This window comes from Hemibagrus wyckioides, linkage group LG01, assembly GCF_019097595.1.
Source record: "Hemibagrus wyckioides isolate EC202008001 linkage group LG01, SWU_Hwy_1.0, whole genome shotgun sequence".
NCBI classification, from domain to species: domain Eukaryota; kingdom Metazoa; phylum Chordata; class Actinopteri; order Siluriformes; family Bagridae; genus Hemibagrus; species Hemibagrus wyckioides.
In genome coordinates this window covers 9,290,426-9,318,177 of record NC_080710.1, presented here as the reverse complement: position 1 = coordinate 9,318,177, position 27,752 = coordinate 9,290,426, and the positions used below count along the sequence as shown (strand labels likewise).

The 27,752-nt window shown below is 39.3% G+C and overlaps 2 protein-coding genes across 3 annotated transcripts in view; both read left to right on the top strand.

Moving 5' to 3' along the window:
• Positions 1–27,752, top strand: part of LOC131350745 (uncharacterized) — a 63,085-nt gene that overhangs the window by 261 nt on the left and 35,072 nt on the right. The window contains exons 2-5 of one of the 2 annotated variants that reach the window (XR_009204303.1): positions 201–286; positions 1,841–1,985; positions 2,074–2,217; positions 2,926–5,257. The gene's annotated coding sequence lies outside the window, so the exon portion shown is untranslated. Of the gene's footprint in view, positions 1–200; positions 287–1,840; positions 1,986–2,073; positions 2,218–2,925; positions 5,258–27,752 lie in introns of those variants that run through there. The other variant, XM_058385591.1, reaches the window with a different exon arrangement.
• Positions 8,848–12,446, top strand: LOC131350772 (uncharacterized). The gene is made up of 2 exons (XM_058385640.1): positions 8,848–9,292; positions 9,954–12,446. The coding sequence occupies exon 2, from the start codon at positions 9,971–9,973 to the stop codon at positions 11,489–11,491; it is 1,521 nt and encodes a 506-aa protein (XP_058241623.1). The 5' UTR covers positions 8,848–9,292; positions 9,954–9,970; the 3' UTR covers positions 11,492–12,446.

Below are 27,752 nucleotides of genomic sequence, written 5' to 3'. Positions count from 1 at the left end.
CACTTAAAGTGTCACTTTTCACCATAAAACAAGGATGTTTTAATTTGTTAACATCATAAAAACAGTTTGTCTGCAGTTTTTACACAGTAATTTACACTGTAACATTTTATAATGGTGTTAAAATATTGTATTTTTCAGTGTACTGTAATTACCTAGACATTTCATTACAATTGTTGATCATTTTTTTTTTGTTACTACAGTTGGAGCTACAGGGAGCCTGTCCTCATAAACTGGTGTTAGATTCCTATCATCTTCATTTTATCTCCTATCATTTCTTTAGATTTTGGTAAGTTCAGTCTAATAGATTTTTGGAGCAATTTGAACTCCTATGCTTCTTTTTTCCTATATTTTAAGTGGGTGTAATTGTGAAAATTATGTCTACTTAAAATAGATCCCCAAAAGATAATCTATATAATAACCTTTCCATTTGCTGAAATAGGAGAATCTAGCGGAATCTCACTAACTTGTGAATATTTCTAACATTCTACTTTTCTCTTTTTAAGTTGTTGCTGATATCAGTTCTAAACTCCTTTGCTTTAAACCGACAAGCTGCTTTTCCTTTTTTCTTACATTTTAAGGACATTAATTACTTTAATAATATTTATAAATATTACAAGTATATAAATATAAATATTACTTTTGTATAATAATTATCAGCACGTTATCACCCAGTTTTACACTTACTTGATTTAATTTTAATTTGAAATTTTTAATTATGCTTTAATGTTAATGAATCATGGTCTGTTCATTCTTTATACCCACAGCAAAGTCATTTACTTACAATGAAAGTTTTTATTAACAATGGCCCTACCTGAATTAAGATCACGTCACGTTTGCGTCATCAAACGCAAACACTGGTGTTGCTGCATTCTTTGATCCAAATTTGGCTCTTATATTGTCTGCCTGGTTTTTAAGGGTGTGTTCACATGAGATGAGTAATTGTGTCCGAACCAGTTCATGGTTGGCTCAGGAAGGGGCTCATAATCCCATAGATAGATAGATAGATAGATAGATAGATAGATGGATGGATGGATGGATGGATGGATGGATGGATGGATAAATATATATACACTTGATCTTTCAAAACATTTTATTATTCAATAGCCTTAACCTAAATGCTGACACAAATATAGAAAACAACCGACCCATAATGCTTAAATCTTTTTTGCAAATTCAGCTCAAAAGCCAAGCCCCAAATTTAATACGCATTTGGTTCATGTAAACATTACTTCTTTACTTTTCCATAGTTTTGTGAACACTTGCAAAACAATAGTAAATTTAACCCAATATAAATGTAAAAACAATACATTTTGGGTTTTTACAAGAATTGAATTTATAATAATTATTAATATTATTATCTTTATTTATTAAATAATTTTTTTTTCATAAATTATTGAATAATTATCCTGATCCTGATTATCATGAACCTGATTTATCATGAACAGTATTAGTCTTTCTTTCCTCCTTTTTCAAATGAAAGTCATAAATACAAGATTGTCCACTAATGTGTTTGTCTGCTCTGTTTTTTTTAAAAGACAATACTTGAGCAAAAATTTTTTTCCATAAAAACAATTCCATGAAAACTGAAATACTGTATAAAAGATTATTTACCAAGCAGTTACCTATGTTATGATTAACTTCTCCACAATATTTCCACTACATACTATAATTCCTGTGGACTTTATTGAAGCTTTATTTTTTAACTTCTTAAATATGTATTTCCTTATTATTTTGCTAGCTACAGGTACATGGATTTGTTTGAACATGTGAGGACAGTTTGAAAGTTACATAAGTCCCTTTTGTCTAAGTCTCTTTTTTCTGCCTTTGTTGTTTGGTCAAGAAAGCGAAACAAGATCAGCACAGAACGTGAGAAGCCATGGACACTGAAAAAGTGACTGAGGTGAAAGAGCTCACTCCAGTAGTTGATGGTGAAGTAGTTGAAGATGATAAGGATGTAGAGAAAAGGAAAGTGGAAGAAACAAAAGGTAAAAAAAAATCCTTTCCATTCTTGATATTGCTTGTCCAATTTTCTCATATTTAAACCACTTGATCATGCCTTTTTTTCTTCTCTAGAAGCTGAAAAAGGAGCAGAACACAAAGAAGAAGATAAAAAAGAAAAAGAAGTAAAAGAAGAAGAATCCAATGTGTGCAAACCAAAGAGTTCATTGGAAAATATTTATAGTCTTTCAGTGCCTTCATCTTCCAAAAACAATGAAGGTAATACCTTTACTTATTTAACCCTTGTGTTATGTTTACTATTTGGACCATTTGATAATGTTTTGATAAAGTCAATCTGACTAGGGACATTATATAATAAAACATTTGTGCTTAATGTGCACTAGCTTACATTTAACAATGAATGTGACATTTCTGTGAATTTTTATTTGTGTAACAAGCATGAGAAATAAAAGATTATTGCAGTCACTGGCTATGAAATGCAGTTCTTAAAAATGCATTTTGAATGCAAATTTTTTTATGCAAAAAATGCATTTTGAATGCAAATGCAGATGATTTGCAACAAATACAGAAGACTTTTAGTAAAAATATAAAAGGGTCAGTTTGACCTGAATATCACACAAGGGTTAAGTCAAAGGAAAAATGACAAATGTCATTAAAGAGAACAGACACTTTGACACTAATAACACCTACAAATATAGATCTAAAGTATATATGACGTTTTTAATATTGTAATTGTGTTAATGTGTATTTTATTTACAGAATTTCAATAAATAATAATGTCACTGTAACCAGTAATCAGTAAAATATAGCATTTGCATATACTTTGGGATTCATATCTACGATTAAAAGTTTGTTGGTTATAAACATACAATACATAAAACAACAGAAATAATACAAGATTGTGTTTTAAATAAATGTGTGTCGATTTTATTTACAGTTTTAAAATAGTTGTGTTTTTATTTACAGGAGTTCAATCATCACAAGCAGGATCAAGCCTCCATTTTGTCTCCTGGAACACGAATGGTATTAAAAAAACTCATAATTCACCACAGAAGTTCTCTAACTTGTTGAACAGCCTTAGTAATCTTCATGCTGATGTTGCCTTTATACAAGAGACACATATTGGAAGGGACTGTTATCAAATCTTGGAAGATGTTCAAGGCTGGAGAACCTACTTCACTGTGTACAGCTCGAAAAACAAAGGAGTCGCAATACTGATAAAAAAAAATAAAAAATGATCATTTGAGTACATATACCATGATGAGGATTATAGTGGAGGTTACATTGTGCTATTCTGTAAACTGAATGATGAACTATACACACTGGTTAATGTGTACAATCATGAGAAAGACAGAAATGTCTTGTGCAGACTGAAAGAGTATTTGATGGAAACAGCTGAGGGTGTGCTAGTGGTTGGAGGAGATTTCAACACAGTTCTACATCCCAATTTTGATCGGAAATCCAAGTCTCAAGCAAGCCATTCACCACTGAGAGCTTTCTTAGAAGATTTTACTGTTTCTCTCAATCTCAGAGACACCTGGTCATACAAACACCCTGCTGTAGATGGCTTTACACGATGTCAGAAAGACAGTGGATCCAGGATAGACATGTTTTTCCTGCCAGAGCACAAAATGGAACGGGTGGCTAATATTAATGTAGCGTGCAAGGAGGCTAAACAACATAATATTTCTGATCATTATCCTCTTGTGCTAGAACTCACAGTTCATAAAACTGAAACAAACATCCCAAAGGTTGCCTTAAACTTGTCTAGGCCTTTTACATACACACCTGACAGAAGACCAGGGAAGATTAGTGGGGCAGAAATATTGAGTGCCATTAAGTCTTTGACTGACTTTGAAGAATACTCACTTATGGAAGTTGTGCAAAATTATAAAAAGGATCGCTGTCAACTGTCTGAGACCTTAAAGACTGAATACAATTCAATGATTAAGAACAAAACAGTAGAAGGCATTTGCACCTTAAATATTAATTATTTGATATTATCACAGATTTTGGCAAAGCGTCTCAGTGAGTCCATTTCCCCTTTTTTAAGAGAAAGATAGTGAGAAATCTTGATCCATTTTTCACTGTGACATTTGAGAGAGGCCCACAAACAATCAAGTGGTCTTTCCTTGAGAGTAAACTTAAAATGCTACAACTTGAGGTGAAGAAGCCAGACCAGATCTCTTCTGCCCTCACACCAGAGCTCAGCATTCTGGATTACCTGCTCCCTGAAGAAGAAGACTCTTCTGAACTCAGACTGTTGAAGCCTGGGTGTCCACTCACCAAATTTATCTTCAGTCTGGCTCTGAATGAACTAGAAACCTTAGCTTTAAATAACTTCTGTAAGGTCACTGTTTGCTATCACAGACAGGTTCTGCGCATACATACAAACTCAATCACAAACTCAGATTTTGTGGATGTTTTCGTGAACACTTTTAAGGAAATTTCAGGACTTAAAATAAGTATGGTAATATAAAATAAGTAACATTGACTCATTACATATTTACTCATACTCATTACAAATCTCAAAGTTTCTTCTCTCATTTAGGCTATGATTGTATGCTGTATACAAAGTGTACACTGTGTTGTGTTTAGTGTTCAAATCCTGAAAGTCTCTTAAGACGTCAAAGAGAAGTCTTTACCTCAAAACAAAAATTTGTCTTGGTTATTTTCTAATGTATATATGCAGAGATAATATATTTATATAGTTTTAGAAAATGTATTTGTAATGTTAAACAATACTTTATAATGGATTTCAATTACAGTGAAGGCTCTTTATATTTAGTTAACATTTACCTTACATATTTATACTACCTGCAATTATATGTATTCATACTATAATCTTTTGTTGTTACATGATGTAAATTAAAGAGTATACAATAAACAACTTGACCACTCCTCAAACAATAACAGTCAGAATCAGAATACTTTATTGATCCACTCAGGGAAATTGAATCACTTTAACCCCAGAGTGTGCAGAATAGTGCTAAAAATAACCACTTGACTAACACCACCCATATTTCCTGTCTCCCCGTCACTACATCACTACAAGAGAAAGATGAGTTTCTGCAAGGAAATGTTTAAGCCACATCTATTTGGTGATGATAACACTTGCTATTCTAAATCTCTGCTGTTTATTAAAGTAAGAAACACCTGACCATAAAAATCTAAACAGAACTAAACGGACAAACAAAAAGAAACAAGAAATTTTAGGTAATAAAATAGGCTATATTAACTTATTTCTTCTGCTCATTTACAACCAACAACAGAAGTAGAGGCAGTAGGATTATGCATGTTTGCTAGATATCTGATTCTATAAGATCATTTTGAACTCTTCTAGTGAAGAAGAATAATTATGCCAATGTTCCAATGAGTCTTACGTTGACTGTAAGTCAAGAGATGTTTTAGCCTCATTAAGAAATAGGTATATAATTAACTCAGAGGAAAGCCTTGGCTTTACAATATACTTGTTAGAGGTTTATATTTTATCTAAACCTACACTCTCATATCTAGTCAGAGGTAGTCTTTGAAGTGTGGGGCAGATCAACTGGGGCAGAAACACAACTCATGGGGCAGAAAGCAGAAGACCAACTTATAGCAGAGCTGTTTACAGGGTCAGGAACTAATCAGAAGCTGACACCATTGGCTCAAAGGGGGCTTGGAGAAGCCCCTCCAGGACCATGTAGAAGAAAGCCTCAGCCACCTAGCACCATGCAGGAGGTGAGAGACCAGACAACAGGCACATGACTCGCAGCAATGGCTGCCACATATACCTCAATGTAGAGGGTGATAGGCCCTCAAAGAGGCATGTCTGCAGGAACTCTAGCACTGTACTAATAGGGCAGTGAACTAGATCCTGATGATGCTGATTACACCAGAGGCGAAAGTTGAAAATAATCTCCACAACCTCATTTGGGAGAACAGAGTCTAGGAACTGGTCCCCCTTAGGAGTGCAATAAGCTCTCAGCGAGAGAAATCTTGTCTCTACCTAGGGCCAGATCTGGTGCGCCAACCTAAATAGGGGGTGCAAACACAGACTGCCCTAATGACTGAATAAGGGGACCTCCAAAGGTAGCTCCTGAGTTTCAGGAGAAAGTGATTCAGCACTAGAAACATAGGGATCTTGTGGGCAAGCATGGCATCTCAATGCCTGGCTGCCACTCTCCACGACACACTTTAAGAGTGGGACCCAAGGTGAGAATATATAAGAAGGGTACAAAGCATGTGGCAGGATTGTCATCGCAAATCAGTCCTCAGAGCTGATCTGCAACACAGTGACCTTGAGTGTTAACATCCCGGACTTGTATGTTTCAGCATACAATTCGAAGCAAACAGGTCTAAAATTGGGTGTAGCCCAAGCTGGCAGCAGCTAACCCACATAAGGAGCAGGAGGATGGGTAGTCGTGGCTGAACCCCAAAGCACTGGAGGTGGCAGGGTAGGCGGCAATGGAAATTAGGATTCCTTCCTGGCCCACATGGTGGAGATGGTTGTCTCTCGCCTGGGGGACCTGCCCCTAAACACTGGCCAGTCACCCAGATTTTACATGGGGTGGGTCAGGCTGCAGCACTAGCCTTCTTTTCCTGACTCAGCAGTCCAGGCTGGGACTGGTGGGTACTGGCCTAGCCCTAGCTCCTCACTGCGGCAAATGAAGAACAAGCTCTTAGAAGACACCGGGAAGTCAAAAAGAAAGGTTTGTCCCTTTTCTTTTATCTCTGTCAGATTGCCTCTCTGTGGGAACTAAATGCAGGCTTGAAACGGCCGATGGCATGGGCCATCTGCTTAGTGGCACAGAGGGCTAAATCTGTGGTCTGGAAGAGTTCAGATCTCATTGATGAGCCCCTTCTGGCAGATGAGCTCCTTTAGCAGGTCAGCTTGGTACAACTGCAAAACTGCCATATTGTGTGCAGCACCACAACGGCTTAACCTGCAGGATGGTAGGCCTTCCCTATAAGGCTGATGTGGCCTGCCAGGGCCTCAGTAGGAATGCAGACTTTCTTCATGTAGCCAGTGAAGGAGACAGATAGCCTGCAGCCATCTCTTCAACCCTAGGCATCGCCGCATACCCTTGTTCATCAAAGTCCACCATGGCTGAAAAGTCAGTAGTGGCTGAGGAGAACAGTCAGGCAGAATAAGAATTATTCCACAACCTCAACACCTCAATATGAAGGTATGTAAATAAATAAATAAATAAATAAAATTGGAGATGTAAGGTGACATGGAGGTGAAAGGCGGTGTGAAGTTAGTCAGTGATTGTCAAGCTCATAGTGGACAACACTAATGTTTAATTATGCCAAATTAAGCTAAGCTTAGCAGCAGCATGTGTGATCACCTCCAGGAGCTTTTAGAGCACCACAAAATGCGATGGCAATTCGAATGCTTTTCACTCATTGTTGCCTACATTGAGCTCCTCAGAGTGCGATGCAGATAACATTATATCCCCATCTAGGTCAAGAGAAATTGCAAAGCTTACATTTTAATGAAGGTGTAATTATGAAAATGATCAAGTTCCCAACAAAGGAAATTGTATAATAACTCTTTTATTTACTGAAATAGAAGAAATTTGTGTCCATTCAAGTGCATATTGTGATTATAGCAAAAACAGGGACATACTAAATACTAAGAAACTCTGAAATTCATATGAAGCTTTTCTCACACACATATTGTTGAGTTGTGGCTGTTTTGTCACTCCATCAGTTTCCATTTACCATGAAACAAGGATGTTTTAATTTGTTTCCAGCATAGCAAGAGTGTGTCTACAGTTTTTACACAGTAAATTACACTTAACACTTTACAGTCGTGTTAAAATTTTGTATTTGTCAGTGTTTTGTAATTACATTTGATGTACTTTTAAAGACATTCAAATAAAATTGCTAATTGTTTTTATTTGTTACTACAGTTGGAGATACAGGGAGCCTGTCCTCATAAAATGTCCTATCATCTTCATTCCATCTTTTCTTTAGATTTTGATAAGTTCAAGTCTAATTGATTTTTGGAGCTATTTGAACTCATATACTGCTTTTTTCCCTATATTTTTTAAAAGTATTTGTAGTTATGAAAATGATCAATTTCCCAACAAGAGAATCTATATAATAACCTTTCCATTTGCAGAAATAGAAGAATTTAGGAGTTTAAGTCCGTCTGAGTGCATACTGTCATTATAGCAAAAATAGGGACACACCAAATACTAACTCACTAACTCGTGAATATTACTAACACACTACTTGTTACTCAAGCTGTTGCTGATATCAGTTCTAAACTCCATTGTGTTAGACTGATAAAATTACATCAAGCTGCTTTTCCTTTTTTCTTACATTTTTAAGTAGGCACTAAATACTTCTAACATTGTATAATATTAAGCAGCACGTTATCACCCAGTTTTACACTTACTTGATTTATTTTAGTTTGAAATGTTTAATTACACATTAATGTTAACGAAACATGGTCTGTTCATTCTTAACTATAACTAAAGGAAAGTCATTTATTTACAATGAACGTTTTGTTTATTAACAGTGGCCCTACCTGAATTAATTATATGAATACATCAAGCAATCAACCAGCTACAAAAGCAAACATGGGTGTTGCTGCATTCTTTGATCCAAATTTTACACTCAAATTGTCTGCCTGGTTTTTTTAAGGTAAGACTCATAGTGAAAAGAAAAATAGATTACACATTCTATTGTACACTAAGGGTGTGTTCACATAAGATAAATAATTGGAGGCCCCACCTCAAAACTTAGTTGTTAAAGGATCTGCTGCTAACATATTGGTTCCAGATACCACAGCGAACCATCAGGGATCTAGTGGAGTCCATACCTTGTCGGGTCAGGGCTGTTTTGCAGCAAAAAGGGGAACCAACACAATATAAGGCAGGTGGTCATAATGATATGCCTGATTGGTGTAGAATTTTTATTTTTATACTTACAATTTATGACATTCACTAAAGAATATTGTATCATTATATATACAATAATAACTGTGACCTCACTTTAATTATCAACTGAATGCCATGTTGTGTTGTTTTGTAAATAGATTATTTGATTTTTAATGTTTATTATTCACCATCTGTTAATTTGTAAATAAAACCAATACAGTGTCATTTGCTTTTGTTGGTTGCAGTAGACTTTTCTCAATTGATTTAATATAAGTGACTTAGGAGTTAAGGAGAATATTACAATTGTTAAAAAATCACTTAAATTGAAAACTTTTACTTAACAGTCCTGACAAGATAACTGAGATCAAGTGAACAAAGAGCATCAAAAGTAAACCCAGGTGTCTCTCTGTATTTTTTGATCCATTGTGGTCTCTCAAGCTGCTTTACTGGTCTTTCAGGTAAGACTGTCATGACATTACACATTGTACTGCACACTGATGTGATAAAATTATTAGGAAGTTGTTGAAGTTGTTTCTTTCTTTACAGTATGGAAAGTCATAAATCTATGCAAATTGTCAACAAATGTATGTTTTGTATATTAAACTAGTGCTTATGCAATCAAGCATAAAGTAGCAGCAATCTCATTTTCCTTTCCTGGAATTCTATACAGTAAAAACAATGAAAATCAACTTTTAATAATTTTCACTCTATATAATTTTCATACAGTTTTCAATAAGAGAACAGTTTCCCAACTGTCAGCTGACAGATGTGATTAACTTGTGTAAAGTATCTTCACTTCTTACATAGTTATTTCTTTAGTATAGTATAGTATAGAACACTATAAATAAAATATCATTTAGTCAGGTTTACATGTATCTTTACTAATATATACCTCACTTATATGCTTATTTACTTATATATATTTTTTAATTTTTAGTGAATATTTGTTGAAAACTGTATTGAGAACATAATGAATAGAGATCTAAAACAGTCCTTTATAAATTTACGATCTGGTGTGAAATAATTAAAATAGGTGCTATTAAAATTAAAATAAATAATATACTATAGAGAGTAATGTTATAAAATTACTGTGATTTTAATTGTGTATTTTATTTACAGAAGTTCAATCATTAATCATGGCATCACAAGGAAAACGTCTCCATATTGTCACATGGAACACTCAGGGTATAAGAAGCCCATCCCAAAAGTTTTCAAATGTGTTGAGCTGTCTCAATGATCTTCAGGCTGATGTTGTCTTCATACAAGAGACACGTGTTGGGACAAAAAATTACCGAATGTTGACAGATGTTAGAGATTGGAAAATCTATTTCACTGTAAACAACTCCTCCAGCAAAGGAGTCGCAATACTGATAAACAACAATGTACCTTTTAATTACATATGCCATGATGAGGATTGTAGTGGAGGTTACATTGTGCTGTTCTGTCACCTGTATGGTGAACTCTACACACTTGTCAGTGTGTACAAACATAAGGCAGATAGAACTGTCTTGGGTAGACTGAAAGAGTATTTGATGGAAGCAGCTGAGGGTGTGCTAGTGGTTGGAGGAGATTTCAACACAGTTTTACATCCCAGCTTTGATCGGAGTCCTTCAGACTCGAACCATTCAGCATTTAGATCTATTTTAGAAGACTTTACTGTTTCTCTGAATCTAAGAGACACCTGGTCATACTTGCGCTTTGCTGATGAGGGTTTTACACGCCATCAAAATGACAGTCACTCTAGACTAGACATGTTTTTCATGCGCAGTGACACAATGAGACTAGTGTGTGGTATCAGAGTGGAAGACAACGAAATTTCTGATCATAATCCAGTTGTTCTGGTTCTTGAAGTGCAAGAACAGACAGAAAGTAAATTTCCAAAAGTGGCCTTACTTTTAAAAACAGCAACACATACAGGTATCAGAAAACCCAACAGGATATCAGGGAAGATCAGTGGGGCAGAAATACTGAGTGCCATCAAGACTTTGTCTGACTTAGAAGAGCAAAGACCTAATCGAAGACAAGTGGAGCACATCAAAAGTCATCCATGTTCAGTGACAGAAATTCTAAAGATAAAGTACAACAACATGTTAAAAACAAAATGTGTCTCTGAAGCTTTTAAAGAATATCATCTTTCACAAGGCAGACACATCTTCAACGTGGAATATTTGATAATCTCTCAAGTTTTAGCGAAACGTCTTAGTGCATACATTGTCCCCTGTTCTATACAAAAGCAAGAAACAATTCTTGATAAATTTCTCACTGTGACATGTGACAAAGGCACACAAAAAATCAAGTCATCTTTCTTAGAGACAAGCCTCAGACTTGAAAATGAATGGAAAGAGAAACTGAGACATTCTCAGCCCCCAGCAAAGTTCCATATTCTAGAATGTCTCCTTCCAGTAGACCAAGGCTCTTCTGGGAAACTTTTGCTGCCTGAATGTCCGCTCACCAACACTATCCTTAATTTGGCTCTGAATAAACTAGATCACATTCTCAATGACGAGATGGAATGCAGGAGCAGTGTTTGTTTTCAGAGGCAGGCTCTGCTGATACATGCACACCAGAGCAAAAAGAAGCAAGTTGTTTCGCTAGTAGAGAAATTCCAGGAAGATTCTGGAATTATATTTCATAAAATATTTCACATAGAGTATTAAGATGATTAAAAAGCACACAAATGTGTGTAAATAAATTACATTTGATTACAGGTGGAGACTTACTGTTGTAGGATTAAAACAAATCAAGACAAAAGCAAAGTAAACTATTTAATTTTATATTGTCATGTTGACTTTCATTAAATGATTTTTAAATGTCTGACTAAACCACATCTCAATATGTTTACTGTATTTTCTGGTATCTTGTCCATGTTTAAGTAATTATGCTGATAAAGTACAACAACATGTTAAAGACAAAATATGTCTCTGAAGCTTTTAAAGAATATCATCTTTCACAAGACAGACACATCTTTAATGTAGAATATTTGATATTCTCTCAAGTTTTAGGCAAATGTCTTAGTGCATACATTTTCCCCTTTTCCCCTGTTAATGCATTTCTTCATTATTGTAGTCACTATAAGTTGTACATATGTTTACTGTATTTTCTGGAATTTTGTCCATTTTTAAGTAATTATGCTGTATATCCAATATGGTCTTTATTGTTATCAAATAGTAGTAATTTGCCATTTTATAAAATCTTGGAGGAAAAGATCAATCTGTTGGCCATTTTAGGAATGACCATATATAAGAGCTCATTAGTACGACAGTGGGTGATCACTGTCCTTCACTGGAGCCACAATTAAAATAGATTCATTAAAATATAAAGCTTTTCAAAAGTGATGCACTTATTAAGTTGGGATTATTAAAATAATTGCCACATACTCCCCTTCCCAAGTCACGCTGCATCACAATCACAATCTCGGTGATACATGACAAAAAAAAAACATGTTTTTGTTTACGTTGCCTTGTCCATTTTGTTTTCTATATGCTGAGCGTTGTTCATACCTGTCATTACCAAGCATTGCTTGAAGTTATGAAGTATCTTTGGTTTTTATCCTGTTTCTGGTTTACCAGTTTTTGCCAGTAGTTTTGTCTTGTTTATTTTGTTTATCATTTTACCTTAAGGGAAATTCACAGTTTCCAGCAGTATCCACAAACACAGGTAATAGATAAAATAGGAAGGAATTTAACAAAAATACTAAAATACCCAAATTAGTGGACCTATATGGATGAAACAGTCTGGTGACAGAGCTAGTGACAGTGCTAGACTGGGAGTTGTAGGCGAGGTAGCTGGCAGCTTCAGATAGAGCAGTTGTTATTCATGACACACTGCAGCTCTATTTCCAACTCCTGATTCATACATTCTGCTTGCCCATTGGTCTGGGGATGAAATCTTGAGGAGATGTTAACAGTGAGAGTATAGAGAAGAGAGCAAAAGACATGGTTTACTACAAGGTCAGTGGTTTAATGGGCTATGGAAAGTTTGGGGAGAGCCACAAAGTGTACAGCTGTTCTATTGTCTAGCTTATAAAATGGCAAGCTAGAGACAAAATCCAAAGCCATCTAAGACACTGGGAGGCTGGAGACATGCAGACAGGCAGGTTGGTAGTGTGAGACTTACCACGTCTGAGCATGCAGCATTTCCTTGTGTGCTTTGAATGTGCTGTATGTATCAGGGGTTGATTTTCAAGCAGGCACTGAAGGACTTAAGAGTGAGAAGAGTCCATCATTAAGGCCAGGTACTCAAAGTGTTAAACACCATTTTCCATTTCGGAGTGGTTATCAAATGATATGCATTTCACAGGTCTAACCTTGAGAAAATGGCGGCCCAGTGAATTGGTCCAAAAGCAGAGCTGTGGAGAGACTGGGGATACTTCTTTTTTGTTACCATGATGTTTTTCAGGTTCAGGATCCAGTAATCAATACAAGGGCAAAGGGAATGATCCTTTTATTAACAAAAAAGAATCTGGCACCCACAGGGGTGAAAGAGGGTCTGATTATGCAAGTGGTTATGGAGCCATTAATATATTGCTCTGTGGTCTCTCGGTCAGCGTACCAGGTTGTACAAAGGGCAGGAGGCTTGACCCCAAGAAGCAGGTCAGTAGTACCATCATATGAGGTGAGGTGGTTCTGAGAGGTCCTGTTCCTTGCTGAAGACCATTTTTCTCCAAGATGCTTAAGTATCCAGTATTTAACAATGCCCAAATCCTTTATTTGTCTACTAATCTGTCATATTAATGTTAGATCTACAGTGTTTTGTACTTTATTCTACAGTGAATTCCAGTGGTGTAAAGTAATGAAGTAAAATTACTTCGTTACAGTACTTAAGTATTTTTTGAGTGTTTTTGTACTTTACTTGAGTTTTTATTTTTCTGTCAATTTTTACTTTTACTTCACTTCTTTTTTGAAACAAATTCTATACTTTTACTCCGATACATTTTCTGTTCGGCATTTTCGTTACTTACTACAAAAAAACCTGCATCCAAATTTGCGGTAAAGGAAGTTTGTGGTTAATGATGACTTTAGGTGTCCTAAAGCAAAAACGCAAAACGCCCTGCTAAGTGCTGTCAGGAGCATGCCTAGCCAATCAGAAGCCCTGCTAAGTGCTGTCAGGAGCATGCCTAGCCAATCAGAAGCCCTGTTAAGTGCTGTCAGGAGCCTAGCCAATCAGAAGCCCTGTTAAGTGCTGTCAGGAGCATGCCTAGCCAATCAGAAGCCCTGTTAAGTGCTGTCAGGAGCATGCCTAGCCAATCAGAAGCCCTGTTAAGTGCTGTCAGGAGCATGCCTAGCCAATCAGAAGCCCTGCTAAGTGCTGTCAGGAGCATGCCTAGCCAATCAGAAGCCCTGTTAAGTGCTGTCAGGAGCATGCCTAGCCAATCAGAAGCCCTGTTAAGTGCTCTCAGGAGCATGCCTAGCCAATCAGAAGCCCTGTTAAGTGCTGTCAGGAGCCTAGCCAATCAGAAGCCTAGACAAAACTTTATTACCAGTTCCAGTAGTTTAACAACAATGGCGCGTCGTCGGAAAGCGACGCCCTTGAAAATTGTGAAATGTGCAAAAAAATTTCATTGTAGAATGTAGAAGTTGGACCGGGTCTCATCCAAAACCTCCATCACTGTGTGCGTTACTGGAGTTTTGTATGCAGCAGCAGTGAGCTCCGTATTACATTCCGGCCCCTCTGTTCATGAACGTAATGTGTCAGTAACTGCACGTGCATGTGCATGCATGTAAAAAGTCCAGTAAGCAACATTAACACACTCAGTAGTTCACGTAAGTCTGCTATTGCACAAAAATATCTTCATAAACAAAGCTCAGAAAATCAAGGAGACCGGCACACAGACGATGATGTCAATTCATCAAAATCTCCGTTTCCCCTGTCTACACAACACCACTGAAAACGGTGAGTTTTGGACTTTGTCAGGAGTTTTCCAAAAGCTCCATTTTCAACGACCTCAAACTGCATTAGCATGTGGACGAAAGGTCAAAACACAGAGAAAAATCTCCCTTCTTAAAAATCCCTGGCTACATGTGGACATGGCCTTAGTTACAAGTGCACATGTACGGAAACACTGATACTGTACACTTCATTACAATACAGTTCACTAAGTTCTAAAGGCCTCTTCTTTCTTTCATGCAAATCTTATTTTTTGGTGGTGCACTTATTGAGAAGTTTAAGAAAGAAAGCAATACAGAATAAAATTCATAATTCTCCAAATTATTACAGTCTTGCTTTTTATTTAAATAATTTACTTCTACTTTTACTTTCCACACTTGAATACATTCATAAAAAAATACTTTTGATACTTAAGTACAGTTTATTTCAGATACTTTAAGACTTTTACTCAAGTACTGTAGAATTATAATGGGTGACTAAGTTTTACTTGAGTCATTTCCTAACAAAATACCTGTACTTTTACTAAAGTATGGCTTTTGGGTACTTTATACAACACTGGTGAATTCAGAGATTCTCTTTCAAATAGGGTAGATTTGACTATGCAAAAGCCAGCTGACGGCAATTCTTTATTCATGTCTTTATAAATGCACACAGGCTGAGCTAAGCATGTTTGACTATCTGTATTGAGTATTCGTTTGAGAGATTCAAGCAAGGATAAGGAAATCACTTCTGGACATTTGCATCAGACTGTGTTTATGTCTCATATGCTGTGAGCAGCAGCTGATTTGAGGTCAAGAGAAAGGAAATTAAATATAATTAAGCAAAGCTACATTTTCATTTTTGCCTTCTAAACATATGTCCAGCTCATAAAACAAGAACATATATGTACATATAGCACACATGAGATTTCTAGTAGCATTATTCTACTTTCTTTATTTAACATATTGAATCTTGCATGTTCTTGCTAGATTTGCAAACAGACAGATAGATAGATAGATAGATAGATAGATAGATAGATAGATAGATAGATAGATAGATAGATAGATAGGTAGATAGATAGATAGATAGATAGATAGATAGATAGATAGATAGATAGATAGATAGATAAAAACACTGTTTTCCCCTTTGGGCACACAATTTCAATATTGTATTGTGTTAAAAAACCACATATTCCCAAGCAGGCTTAAGTTTCAATCTTCAAGGGTTAAACATTACACTGCGGAAATAGAGAAGTGCCCATGCAAATGAAATTATGGACAAATGAAATGAAAAAAAGGAATTATGTTAAAAAAGAAAATAGATTACTTACAGTTTAAGCATAATTATATTTCTATACTTATACTAATATATACATATTTCTGAAACATGATGTGGAACGATGTAATGTGGAGTTACTTTTAATTGTCTGTAAATGGTCTGTATCTGACAAATCTGTATTGTATGTGTCATTATTTTATGTCTGTACATTTGAATAATGGTATCACCTTTGTTTAGGTGTGACTTATGTACCTGGCAGTTATAATAGCTATTATTACAACTGTGACGTGCATTTATATTTCCTGTAAATTGTATGATCTCATTTCTTCTATCAGTTGAGTGTACAAGGGAAGTTCCTAGCAGGGAAATCTATATAACTTTAAACATATTTAGGATGTTTATTATAAATTAAACAATTAAAACACACACATACAGAAACATTGATGAGTTGTGGTTGTTTCTTCACTTCATCAATTTCTAAGGCGTTAGTTATCATTTTATGATCATCTGTGTCATATTTCACCATAAAACAAGGACGCTTTACTTGGTTTACTTGTCTACAGCTTTTAAAATGTAAATTAAACTGTAATAGTTGTGTTAAAATGCTGTATTTTTAGTGTTTTGTAGTTACCTAGACATTCAATTAAAACTGCTGATTTAAAAAAGAAATTTTTGTTTCTTTTTTCTTTTCTTTTTTTACTTAATAGACATAAATATTCATTTGTTTGTCATAGTTTGAAATTGTAATTAAATGTTAATATATATATATATATATATATATATATATTACGTTACGTGTTTTTTAAATAAGAAAAATGTACTTTATGAATAACAAATAATGTATAAAACAATAATAATACATAATAAAAGAGAATGTAAAGAAATAAACTGTTTTTATTAAGTGTATTTACATTGAAGGTGCTGGCGGAGGTGGAGGAGATTGGCGGAGGAGGGTGGCGGAGTTTTTCATTTCGTGCTCTATCGTTTAACTTAACTTACTCGCTACACACTTAATGCTACAATTACTTGCTAAATTTAACTTAGACACTATGCTACACTTTATCGCTAAACTTAATTGCTACTTTTTCTTTTTTTTTTTTGTTTTTTCACTTCACTTAATCATCTTCTTCACTGACTTTTGCCTTTTTCGCCACACTTTCCTCGGTTTCACTTGCACGGAATTTCAATAAAAACCTGTCCAAGGAGGTTTGTTTCTTCCTCCCTTTCAAAATGTTTGGAAAATGAGTGATGAAGTGTCCTTACACCGCGCCAGCGCACGACCTGGAGAGATAACCACGTGAAATGAATGCTTGTTGGGCTACCTAGTGGCTGGTGGCGTAAGCTCGCTCGATCGTAACTCAGAGCACGGCTCATATCTTAAAGCAAAAAATAGACTGAGCGACGGCTCGTATCTCGAAAAATTCGTAAGTTGAGTCACTCGTAAGTCAAGGTTTCACTGTGTATATATATATATATATATATATATATATATATATAAAGATTGTGTCATTATTAATGATTGAACTTCTGAAAATAAAACACACACACAATTATTTAATACACAATCTTTATATAAAGATTGTGTATTAAATAATTGTGTGTGTTTTATTTTCAGAAGTTCAATCATTAATAATGACACAATCAAGTCTTCATTTTGTCTCCTGGAACACAAATGGTATTAAAACAAAGTTCCAAAAATTGTTGATGAGCCTTAGTAACCTTCATGCTGATGTTGCCTTCATACAAGAGACACATGTTGAGACGGACGATGACATCCTGAAAGATGTTGAAGGCTGGAGATCCTACTTCACTGTGTACAGCTCGAAAAGCAAAGGAGTCGCAATGCTGATAAGAGACAGCGTACCATTTGAGTACATACGCCATGATGAGGATTTATAGTGGAGGTTACATTGTGCTATTCTGTAAACTGTATGGTGATGTAAGGACTCGTCAGGCGCCGGTGTATTAGAATCCATCAGCAGATTTATTGAAGAACAGAAGACAGGTAATCGTAGTCAAGGAAACATAAGCAAGGGTCAAGTACCAGAAAACTAACACTCAGCAAACTAGTCAAAAACGCAAATCCGAAACTCGTAGCAAAGAGAATAAACAGGCAAGGTCATACATGAAGTAGCTAAACAGGAACTGAATCAAGGCTTGGCAAGTAACGCTAAACGGAAACAATGCTTCGCAACTGAGTGAAGGTGGCGAGCTGCTTAAATACACCTCTGTACCGGAAGTGGGCAGAGATGGTTAATATTCGGGCGATGGCTCCCTCTGGTGTTCAGGCCCAGGCTGCCTAGTGACAGAACCCCCCCATCTAGATAAATCTCCAGCTGTTCGTCGTCGAGTGCGCTCCCTCGCACGCGGAGCAGGTCTGGGGGGAAAGTTTTGGTGAAACTCCTCTATGAGTCTGCTGGGTCCAGGATGTCGCGAGCATTGACCCAGCAGTGCTCCTCGGGGCCGTACCCCTCCCAGTCCACCAAGTATTGGAGGCGACTGCCCTGGCGACGTGAGTTCAAAATGGTGTTAACTCGGTAGGCGAGGGAGCCGTCAACGTCCAGGGGAGGGGGCGGTTCGTGAGTATTGGGGTTCGTTGTCTGGGGTCCGTAATAAGGCTTGAGCAGAGACACATGAAACGTGGGCGAGATGCTATATGAGGCGGGCAGTCCAAGGCGATAAGAGACCGGATTTATCTGGCGAACAATCTTGAAAGGGCCTATGAATTTCGGGCTGAGTTTACGGCAGGGTAGTTTCAGTTTCAGGTTACGTGTGGACAACCAAACCGTTTGCCCCACCTGGTAGGCTGGGTGAGGCTGACGTCGGCGGTTGGCTTGAATAACCTGCCTTCGAATCGCCCTCTGTAGGCGGACATGGGCTCTTTCCCAGGTCTCCTGGCTGCGCTTGGACCACTCATCTACCGCGGGGACGTCGGAGGGCTCTCCGGACCAAGGGAACAGCGGTGGTTGATACACATTGGAACGGCGTTAGTCCCGTGGAGGAATGAGTCAAAGAGTTCTGGGCATATTCGGCCCATGGGAGGAACTCGCTCAACCTGTGTTGTTCTTTGCTGCAGTATGCTCTCAGGAACCTTCCCAGCTCTTGATTCAGGCGTTCGGCTTGACCGTTGGATTGGGGATGATACCCAGAGCTCAGACTAACCTTGATCCCCAATTGTTTGCAGAACTCCTGCCAGACGCTGGAGATAAACTGGGTGCCACGGTCCAACACTATGTCCTCCGGGAGGCCAAAATTACGGAACATGTTCTGAAAGATGGCCACGGCAGTTTCCATAGATGTAGGTAAGCCTCTCATGGGGACGAGTTTACACGCCTTGGAGAACCGGTCGATGACTACCATGATGGTTGTGAAACTGCGAATCGGGGAGATCGGTGAGGAAATCTATGGAAATGTGAGACCAGGGACGGCGTGGGATAGGTAATGGTTCCAACAGGCCCTCAGGCAAATGGCGGCCAGTCCGAGACTGGGCACAAACGGAGCATGAGCGTACAAACCCCTCCACATCCTGGTTAAGAGAAGGCCACCAAAAGGTTTGACGTAGCAACCGGGTCGTGCGGTGTATGCCTGGGTGGCCTGTACTGGGGCTTTCGTGGGTCCACCTGATCAGTCTCTGACGGAGAGCTGTGGGCACAAAACGCTTGGAAGGAGGACAGTTCGGGGGTGGTGCCTCTGAGGTGTAGGCCTGTTCGATTTCCCTCATGAAATCCCAATGTATGGGGTCTACTAGAACAGAAGGTGGGAGGATGGTATCTGGGTATCTGGAGAGCGCGTCAGCTTTACCGTTCTTGGACCCCGGACGATAGGTGACTGTGAACTTGAATCGTGAGAAGAACAGTGCCCACCTGGCTTGGCGTGAGTTCAGGCGTTTAGCTTCACGAAGATACGCAAGGTTCCAGTGATCAGTGAGAATGAGAAACAGGTGAATAGCCCCCTCCAACCAATGCCTCCACTCCTCTAGGGCAGACTTCATGGCTAGCAGTTCCTTGTTGCCCACATCATAATTCATCTCCGCTGGTGTGAGTTTGCGGGAGAAGAAGGCGCATGGGTGCAGTTTGCCCGACTCTGGCTGGCATTGAGAAAGTACTGCCCCTACTCCGCAGTTAGAGGCGTCCACCTCCACGGGGAAAGTCAGGTCAGGTCACGGGTGTCGGAGTAAGGGGGCAGAGGAGAAGCTCTGCTTGAGCCTATTGAAGGCTGTCCTGGCTTGGTCAGTCCACCTTAATTTCCGTGGGTTTCCTTTCAGCGATGAGGTCAAAGGACTGGCTATGGTGCTATAATTCTGGATGAAACGGCGGTAAAAGTTTGCGAACCCCAGGAATCGTTGTAGCTCCTTAATACTGGTGGGTTCCGGCCAAGACGTGATAGCTGCCACTTTGGACTGGTCCATTTCCACTCCATTTTGAGAAATCACATACCCCAGAAACATTATGGAGGAGCAGTGGAATACACACTTTTCCAGTTTTACAAAGAGGTTGTGGTCTGTGAGACGGTGAAGGACGGCTCGAACGTGAGAAACATGTTGGTCATGGTCGGATGAGTAAATCAGTATGTCGTTGATGTAAGCTATAACGTGACTGTGGAGCATGTCTCTGAATATTTCGTTAATCATGGATTGAAAAACTGCGGGGGCATTGGTAAGTCCATATGGCATGACTAAATACTCATAGTGTCCATTTGTCGTGTGTAAAAGCAGTCTTCCAATCATCTCCCTCCTTTATCCTGATCAGGTTATAGGCACTGCGCAGATTGAGCTCAGTAAATACTTTAGCTCCTTGTAGCTGTTCGAGGGCAGCTGGAACTAACGGGAGAGGATAGGGGTAAGGCACGGTGATGGCATTCAAACCTCGGTAGTCAATGCATGGCCGGAGACCTCCGTCCTTTTTCTCCACAAAGAAAAAACCTGCAGCAGCCGGTGATGTAGAGGGTCGGATATATCCAGCCGTGAGGGCCTCTTCGATGTAGTCCTCCATGGCCTTTTTTTCTGGAATGGAGAGGGGGTAGACTCGACTCTTGGGTGGTGTGGTGTTGGGGAGGAGCTCAATGGCGCAATCCCATGGTCTGTGCGGTGGGAGCCTGGTCGCTTTCTCCTTACTGAAAACCTCTCGCAGATCGTAATATTCCTGACGGAGTGAACTAAGGTTGGATGTACCTGGGCTTTCAACATACGTAGCGAGGCATGGTCGAGGTGTGTGCTTCAGAAAACAATTCTTTATACAGAAAGGGGCCCACCTACGGATGTCCCTCCAGGAGATATCAGGGTCATGACACTGCAGCCAGGGTAGGCCCAGGACTATGGGGTTGGATGGGGAAGAGATGACAAAGAACGATAACTGTTCACGATGGAATAATCCGAGTTAGAACTCAAGGGGTTGTGTTTGAAGAGAGATGAGGCCTCCTCCGATGGGTTGGTCGTTAATGGCGGTCACTCGGAGTGGAGGTATGCATGGGACCGTGGGGATGTGGAGATTGCGCGCCAGACTACAGTCCATGAGGTTGACCGCCGAACCAGAGTCAATTAGCGCTGTGACATAGAACTGAGAATCAGCGAGAAGCAAGAATGCAGGAAGAGAAACCTTGGAAAATCGTTCTATAGTCTCTACCTGCGACGTGGCTGGCTTCTCTGGGCATCGGAACACTCTGTGGCCTGGTTTCCCGCAGTAAAAGCAGAGGTTGAACCTGGTGCCTCGTTCCCACTCTTCCTCAGTAACTCGAGCCCTTCCCAGTTGCATGGGTTCAGAGAAATCCACTGTGTGTTGCTGAGCCTCCATCATACGGCACGGCATGACACGTGGGGCGGTGGCTGTGAGTCGGTGTTGGCGGCGCAGGTTATCTAGGCGGATGGCTGTGGAGATGTATTGTGACAGCATCACGTTGGTGTCGCAGCATGCCATCTCTGCTTGTAACTCCGGGTTGAGTCCTTCGTGGAACACCGCCATGAGAGCTATCGCATTCCATCCAGACTGCACGGCCAGCGTGCGGAATTTAATGGCGTAATCCACGGCCGTATCCACTCCCTGGCGCAACTCCAGCAGCTGTACGGAAACATCCTTGCCTCCAGCCGGGTATTCGAATACCTCCTTGATTAAGTTCGCGAAATAATCCGCGGACGCTTTGAGGATCAGAGTCCCAAACCTCTACCGGTAAGCAGGGATAAAATAAACGCGCACCTGGTTCTCTCGTCGCCGTACGCCTCTGGTTGATGAGCAAAGTAGTTGTCGCATTGACGTAGAAATCCCCGGCAGCGATCGGCGGATCCATCAAACTTTTTCGGCCGGGCGAAACGGGGAAGTTCGCTGCGCACATAGAGTGCCGGCGTAGCAGCAGCTGCTTGGTCTCGTGGCTGTTGCTGGAGTTGCTGATTCGCGGCTTTCAGGGAGTCAACTTCCTCTTGATACGCTAGGATGAGGACTCGCTGTCGCCATAACGCCGCTTGCATATCCGCTGGATTCATCTCTGGCGAGGCATTCTGTAAGGACTCGTCAGGCACCGGTGTATTAGAATCCATCAGCAGATTTACTGAAGAACAGAAGACAGGTAATCATAGTCAAGGAAACGTAAGCAAGGGTCAAGTACCAGAAAACTAACACTCAGCAAACTAGTCAAAAACGCAAATCCGAAACTCGTAGCAAAGAGAATAAACAGGCAAGGTCATACACGAAGTAGCTAAACAGGAACTGAATCAAGGCTTGGCAAGTAACACTAAATGGAAACAATGCTTCACAACTGAGTGAAGGTGGCGAGCTGCTTAAATACACCTCTGTACCGGAAGTGGGCAGAGATGGTTAATATTTGGGCGATGGCGCCCTCTGGTGTTCAGGCCCAGGCTGCCTAGTGACAGGTGAACAATACACACTGGTTAATGTGTACAATCATAAGGCAGACAAAAATGTCTTGGGTAGACTGAAAGAGTATTTGATGGAAAAAGCTGAGGGTCTGCTAGTGGTTGGAGGAGACTTCAACACAGTTTTACATCCCAGCTTTGATTGGAGACATTCAAAGTCTCAAGAAAGGCTTTCAACACTGAGAGCTTTTTTAGAAGATTTTACTGTTTCCCTCAATCTCAGAGACACCTGGTCATACAAACACCCTGCTGTAGATGGCTTTACATGACGTCAGAATGACAGTCACTCCAGGATAGACATGTTTTTCCTGCCAGAGCACAAAATGGGACTGGTGGCTAATATTAATGTAGCATATGAGGAAGCTGAACTACAGGATATTTCTGATCATTATCCTCTTGTGCTAGAACTCACAGTTCAGTGCAGAACTGAAACAAACATCCCAAAGGTTGCCTTAAAGGTTGCCGTGTTGACATACACACCTGAGAGAAGGCCATGGAACATTAGTAGGGCAGAAATTCTGAGTGCCATTAAGTCTTTGACTGACTTTGAAGAATACTCACTTGATATGAAAGATGTGAAATACTATAAAAAGCATCGCTGTCAACTGTCTGAGACCTTAAAGACTGAATACAATTCAGTGATAAAGAAGAAAGATGTAGGACACACCTTTGATGTTAAGGATTTAATATTATCACAGATTTTAGCAAAGCGTCTCAGTGAGTCCATCTCCCCCTTTTTTAAGAGAAAGATAGTGAGAAATCTTTATCCATTTTTCACTGTGACATTTGAGAGAGGCCCACAAAAAATCAAGTGGTCTTTCCATGAGAGTAAACTTAAAATGCTACAACTTGAGGTGAAGAAGCCAGACCAGATCTCTTTTGCCCTCACACCAGAGCTCAGCATTCTGGATTACCTGCTCCCTGAAGAAGAAGACTCTTCTGAACTCGGATTGTTGAAGCCTGGGTGTCCACTCACCAAATTTATCTTCAGCCTGGCTCTGAATGAACTAGAAACCTTAGCTTTAAATAACTTCTGTAAGGTCACTGTTTGCTATCACAGACAGGTTCTGCACATACATACAAACTCAATCACAAACTCAGATTTTGTGGATGTTTTCGTGAACACTTTTAAGGAAATTTCAGGACTTAAAATAAGTATGGTAATATAAAATAAGTAACATTGACTCATTACATATTTACTCATACTCATTACAAATCTCAAAGTTTCTTCTCTCATTTAGGCTATGATTGTATGCTGTATACAAAGTGTACACTGTGTTGTGTTTAGTGTTCAAATCCTGAAAGTCTCTTAAGACGTCAAAGAGATGTCTTTACCTCAAAACAAAAATTTGTCTTGGTTATTGTCTAATGTATATATGCTGAGATAACATATTTAAATAGTTTTAGAAAATGTATTTGTAATGTTAAACAACACTTTATAATGGATTTAAATTACAGTGAAGGCTCTTTATATTTAGTTAACATTTACCTTACATATTTATACTACCTGCAATTATATGTATTCCTACTATAATTTTTTGTTGTTACATGATGTAAATTAAAGAGTATACAATAAACAACTTCTCCACTCCTGAAACAATAACAGTCAGAATCAGAATACTTTATTGATCCACTCAGGGAAATTGTATTACTTTAACCCCAGAGTGTGCAGAATAGTGCTAAAAATAACCACTTGACTAACACCACCCATATTTCCTGTCTCCCCGTCACTACATCACTACAAGAGAAAGATGAGTTTCTGCAAGGAAATGTTTAAGCTACATCTACTTGGTGATGATAACACTTGCTCTTCTAAATCTCTGCTGTTTATTAAAGTAAGAAACACCTGACCATAAAAATCTAAACAGAACTAAATGGACAAACAAAAAGAAACAAGAAATTTTAGGTAATAAAATAGGCTATATTAACTTATTTCTTCTGCTCATTTACAACCAACAACAGAAATAGAGGCAGTAGGATTATGCATGTTTGCTATCTGTTTGATATCTGATTCTATAAGATCATTTTGAACTCTTCTAGTGAAGAAGAATAATTATGCCAGTGTTCCAATGAGTCTTACGTTGACTGTAAGTCAAGAGATGTTTTAGCCTCATTAAGAAATAGGTATATAATTAACTCAGAGGAAAGCCTTGGCTTTACAATATACTTGTTAGAGGTTTATATTTTATCTAAACCTACACTCTCATATCTAGTCAGAGGTAGTCTTTGAAGTGTGTTTCATGTACTAATATTAAAAGTAACTGGGGCAGATCAACTGGGGCAGAAACACAACTCATGGGGCAGAAAGCAGAAGACCAACTTATAGCAGAGCTGTGTACAGGGTCAGGAACTAATCAGAAGCTGACACCATTGGCTCAAAGGGGGCTTGGAGAAGCCCCTCCAGGACCACGTAGTGGAAAGCCTCAGCCACCTAGCACCGTGCAGGAGGTGAGAGACCAGACAACAGGCACATGACTCGCAGCAATGGCTGCCACATATACCTCAATGTAGAGGGTAATAGGCCCTCAAAGAGGCATGTTTGCAGGAACTCTAGCACTGTACTAATAGGGCAGTGAACTAGATCCTGACGACGCCGATTACACCAGAGGTGAAAGTTGAAAATAGTCTCCACAACCTCATTTGGGAGAACAGAGTCTAGGAACTGGTCCCCCTTAGGAGTGCAATAAGCTCTCAGCGAGAGAAATCTTGTCTCTACCTAGGGCCAGATCTGGTGTGCCAACCTAAATAGGGGGTGCAAACACAGACCGCCCTAATGACTGAATAAGGGGACCTCCAAAGGTAGCTCCTGAGTTTCAGGAGAAAGTGATTCAGCACTAGAAACATAGGGATCTTGTGGGCAAGCACGGCATCTCAATGCCTGGCTGCCACTCTCCACGACACACTTTAAGAGTGGGACCCAAGGTGAGAATATATAAGAAGGGTACAAAGCATGTGGCAGGATTGTCATCGCAAATCAGTCCTCAGAGCTGATCTGCAACACAGTGACTTTGAGCGTTAACATCCTGGACTTGTATGTTTCAGCATACAATTCAAAGCAAACAGGTCTGAAATTGGGTGTAGCCCAAGCTGGCAGCAGCTAACCCAGGAGGTGGCAACACATAAGGAGCAGGAGGATGGGTAGTCGTGGCTGAACCCCGAAGCACCGGAGGTGGCGGGGTAGGCAGCAATGAAAATTAGGATTCCTTCCTGGCCTTCCTTCCACATGGCGGAGATGGTTGTCTCTCGCCTGGGGGATCTGCCCCTAAACACTGGCCAGCCACCCAGATTTTACATGGGGTGGGTCAGGCTGCAGCACTAGCCTTCTTTTCCTGACTCAGCAGTCAAGGCTGGGACTGGTGGGTACTGGCCTAGCCCTAGCTCCTCACTGCGGCAAACGAAGAACAAGCTCTTAGGAGACACCTGGAAGTCAAAAAGAAAGGTTTGTCCCTTTTCTTTTATCTCTGTCAGATTGCCTCTCTGTGGGAACTAAATGCAGGCTTGAAATGGCCGATGGCATGGGCCATCTGCTTAGTGGCACAGAGGGCTAAATCTGTGGTCTGGAAGAGTTCAGACCTCATTGATGAGCCCCTTCCGGAAGATGAGCTCCTTTAGCAGGTCAGCTTGGTACAACTGCAAAACTGCCATATTGTGTGCAGCACCACAACGGCTTAACCTGCAGGATGGTAGGCCTTCCCTATAAGGCTGATGTGGCCTGCCAGGGCCTCAGTAGGAATGCAGACTTTCTTCATGTAGCCAGTGAAGGAGAGAGATAGCCTGCAGCCATCTCTTCAACCCTAGGCATCGCCGCATACCCTTGTTCATCAAAGTCCACCATGGCTGAAAAGTCAGCAGTGGCTGAGGAGAACAGTCAGGCAGAATAAGGATTATTCCACAACCTCAACACCTCAATATGAAGGTATGTAAATAAATAAATAAATAAATAAATAAATAAAATTGGAGATGTCGACATGGAGGTGAAAGGCAGTGTGAAGTTAGTCAGTGATTGTCAAGCTCATAGTGGACAACACTAATGTTTAATTATGCCAAATTAAGCTAAGCTTAGCAGCAGCATGTGAGATCACCTCCAGGAGCTTTTAGAGCACCACAAAATGCGATGGCAATTCGAATGCTTTTCACTCATTGTTGCCTACATTGAGCTCCTCAGAGTGCGATGCAGATAACATTATATCCCCATCTAGGTCAGGAGAAATTGCGAAGCTTACATTTTAATGAAGGTGTAATTATGAAAATGATCAAGTTCCCAACAAAGGAAATTGTATAATAACTCTTTTATTTACTGAAATAGAAGAAATTTGTGTCCATTCAAGTGCATATTGTGATTATAGCAAAAACAGGGACATACTAAATACTAAGAAACTCTGAAATTCATATGAAGCTTTTCTCTGAATTTGTAATGAAATCCCTTGTGTGAAAAATTATGTTCAGTTGCAATTTCTTTTTTTCTTATATTTTTAAGTAGTCCTTAAATAATTGTCACTTAGTGACAATAGGATGGACTTATGATAGTAATGGTACCACCCTTGTTTAGGTGTGATTTATGTACCCGGCACTTATGCAGTAGTTAAATAGTTTCCTGTAAACTTGATTTTTGTTCTTCTGTAGGCAGAGTAACAAGGTAAGTTCATAACAGGGGAATGTATATAACATTAATCATATTTAAAATGTTTGTTATAAATTAAACAATTAAAACACACACACACATATTGTTGAGTTGTGGCTGTTTTGTCACTCCATCAGTTTCCATTTACCATGAAACAAGGATGTTTTAATTTGTTTCCAGCATAGCAAGAGTGTGTCTACAGTTTTTACACAGTAAATTACACTTAACACTTTACAGTCGTATTAAAATTTTGTATTTGTCAGTGTTTTGTAATTACATTTGATATACTTTT

Excerpts from the sequence above, each read along its gene's own strand:
- LOC131350772 (XM_058385640.1), top strand. The coding sequence starts at position 9,971 with ATGGCATCACAAGGAAAACGTCTCCATATTGTCACATGGAACACTCAG.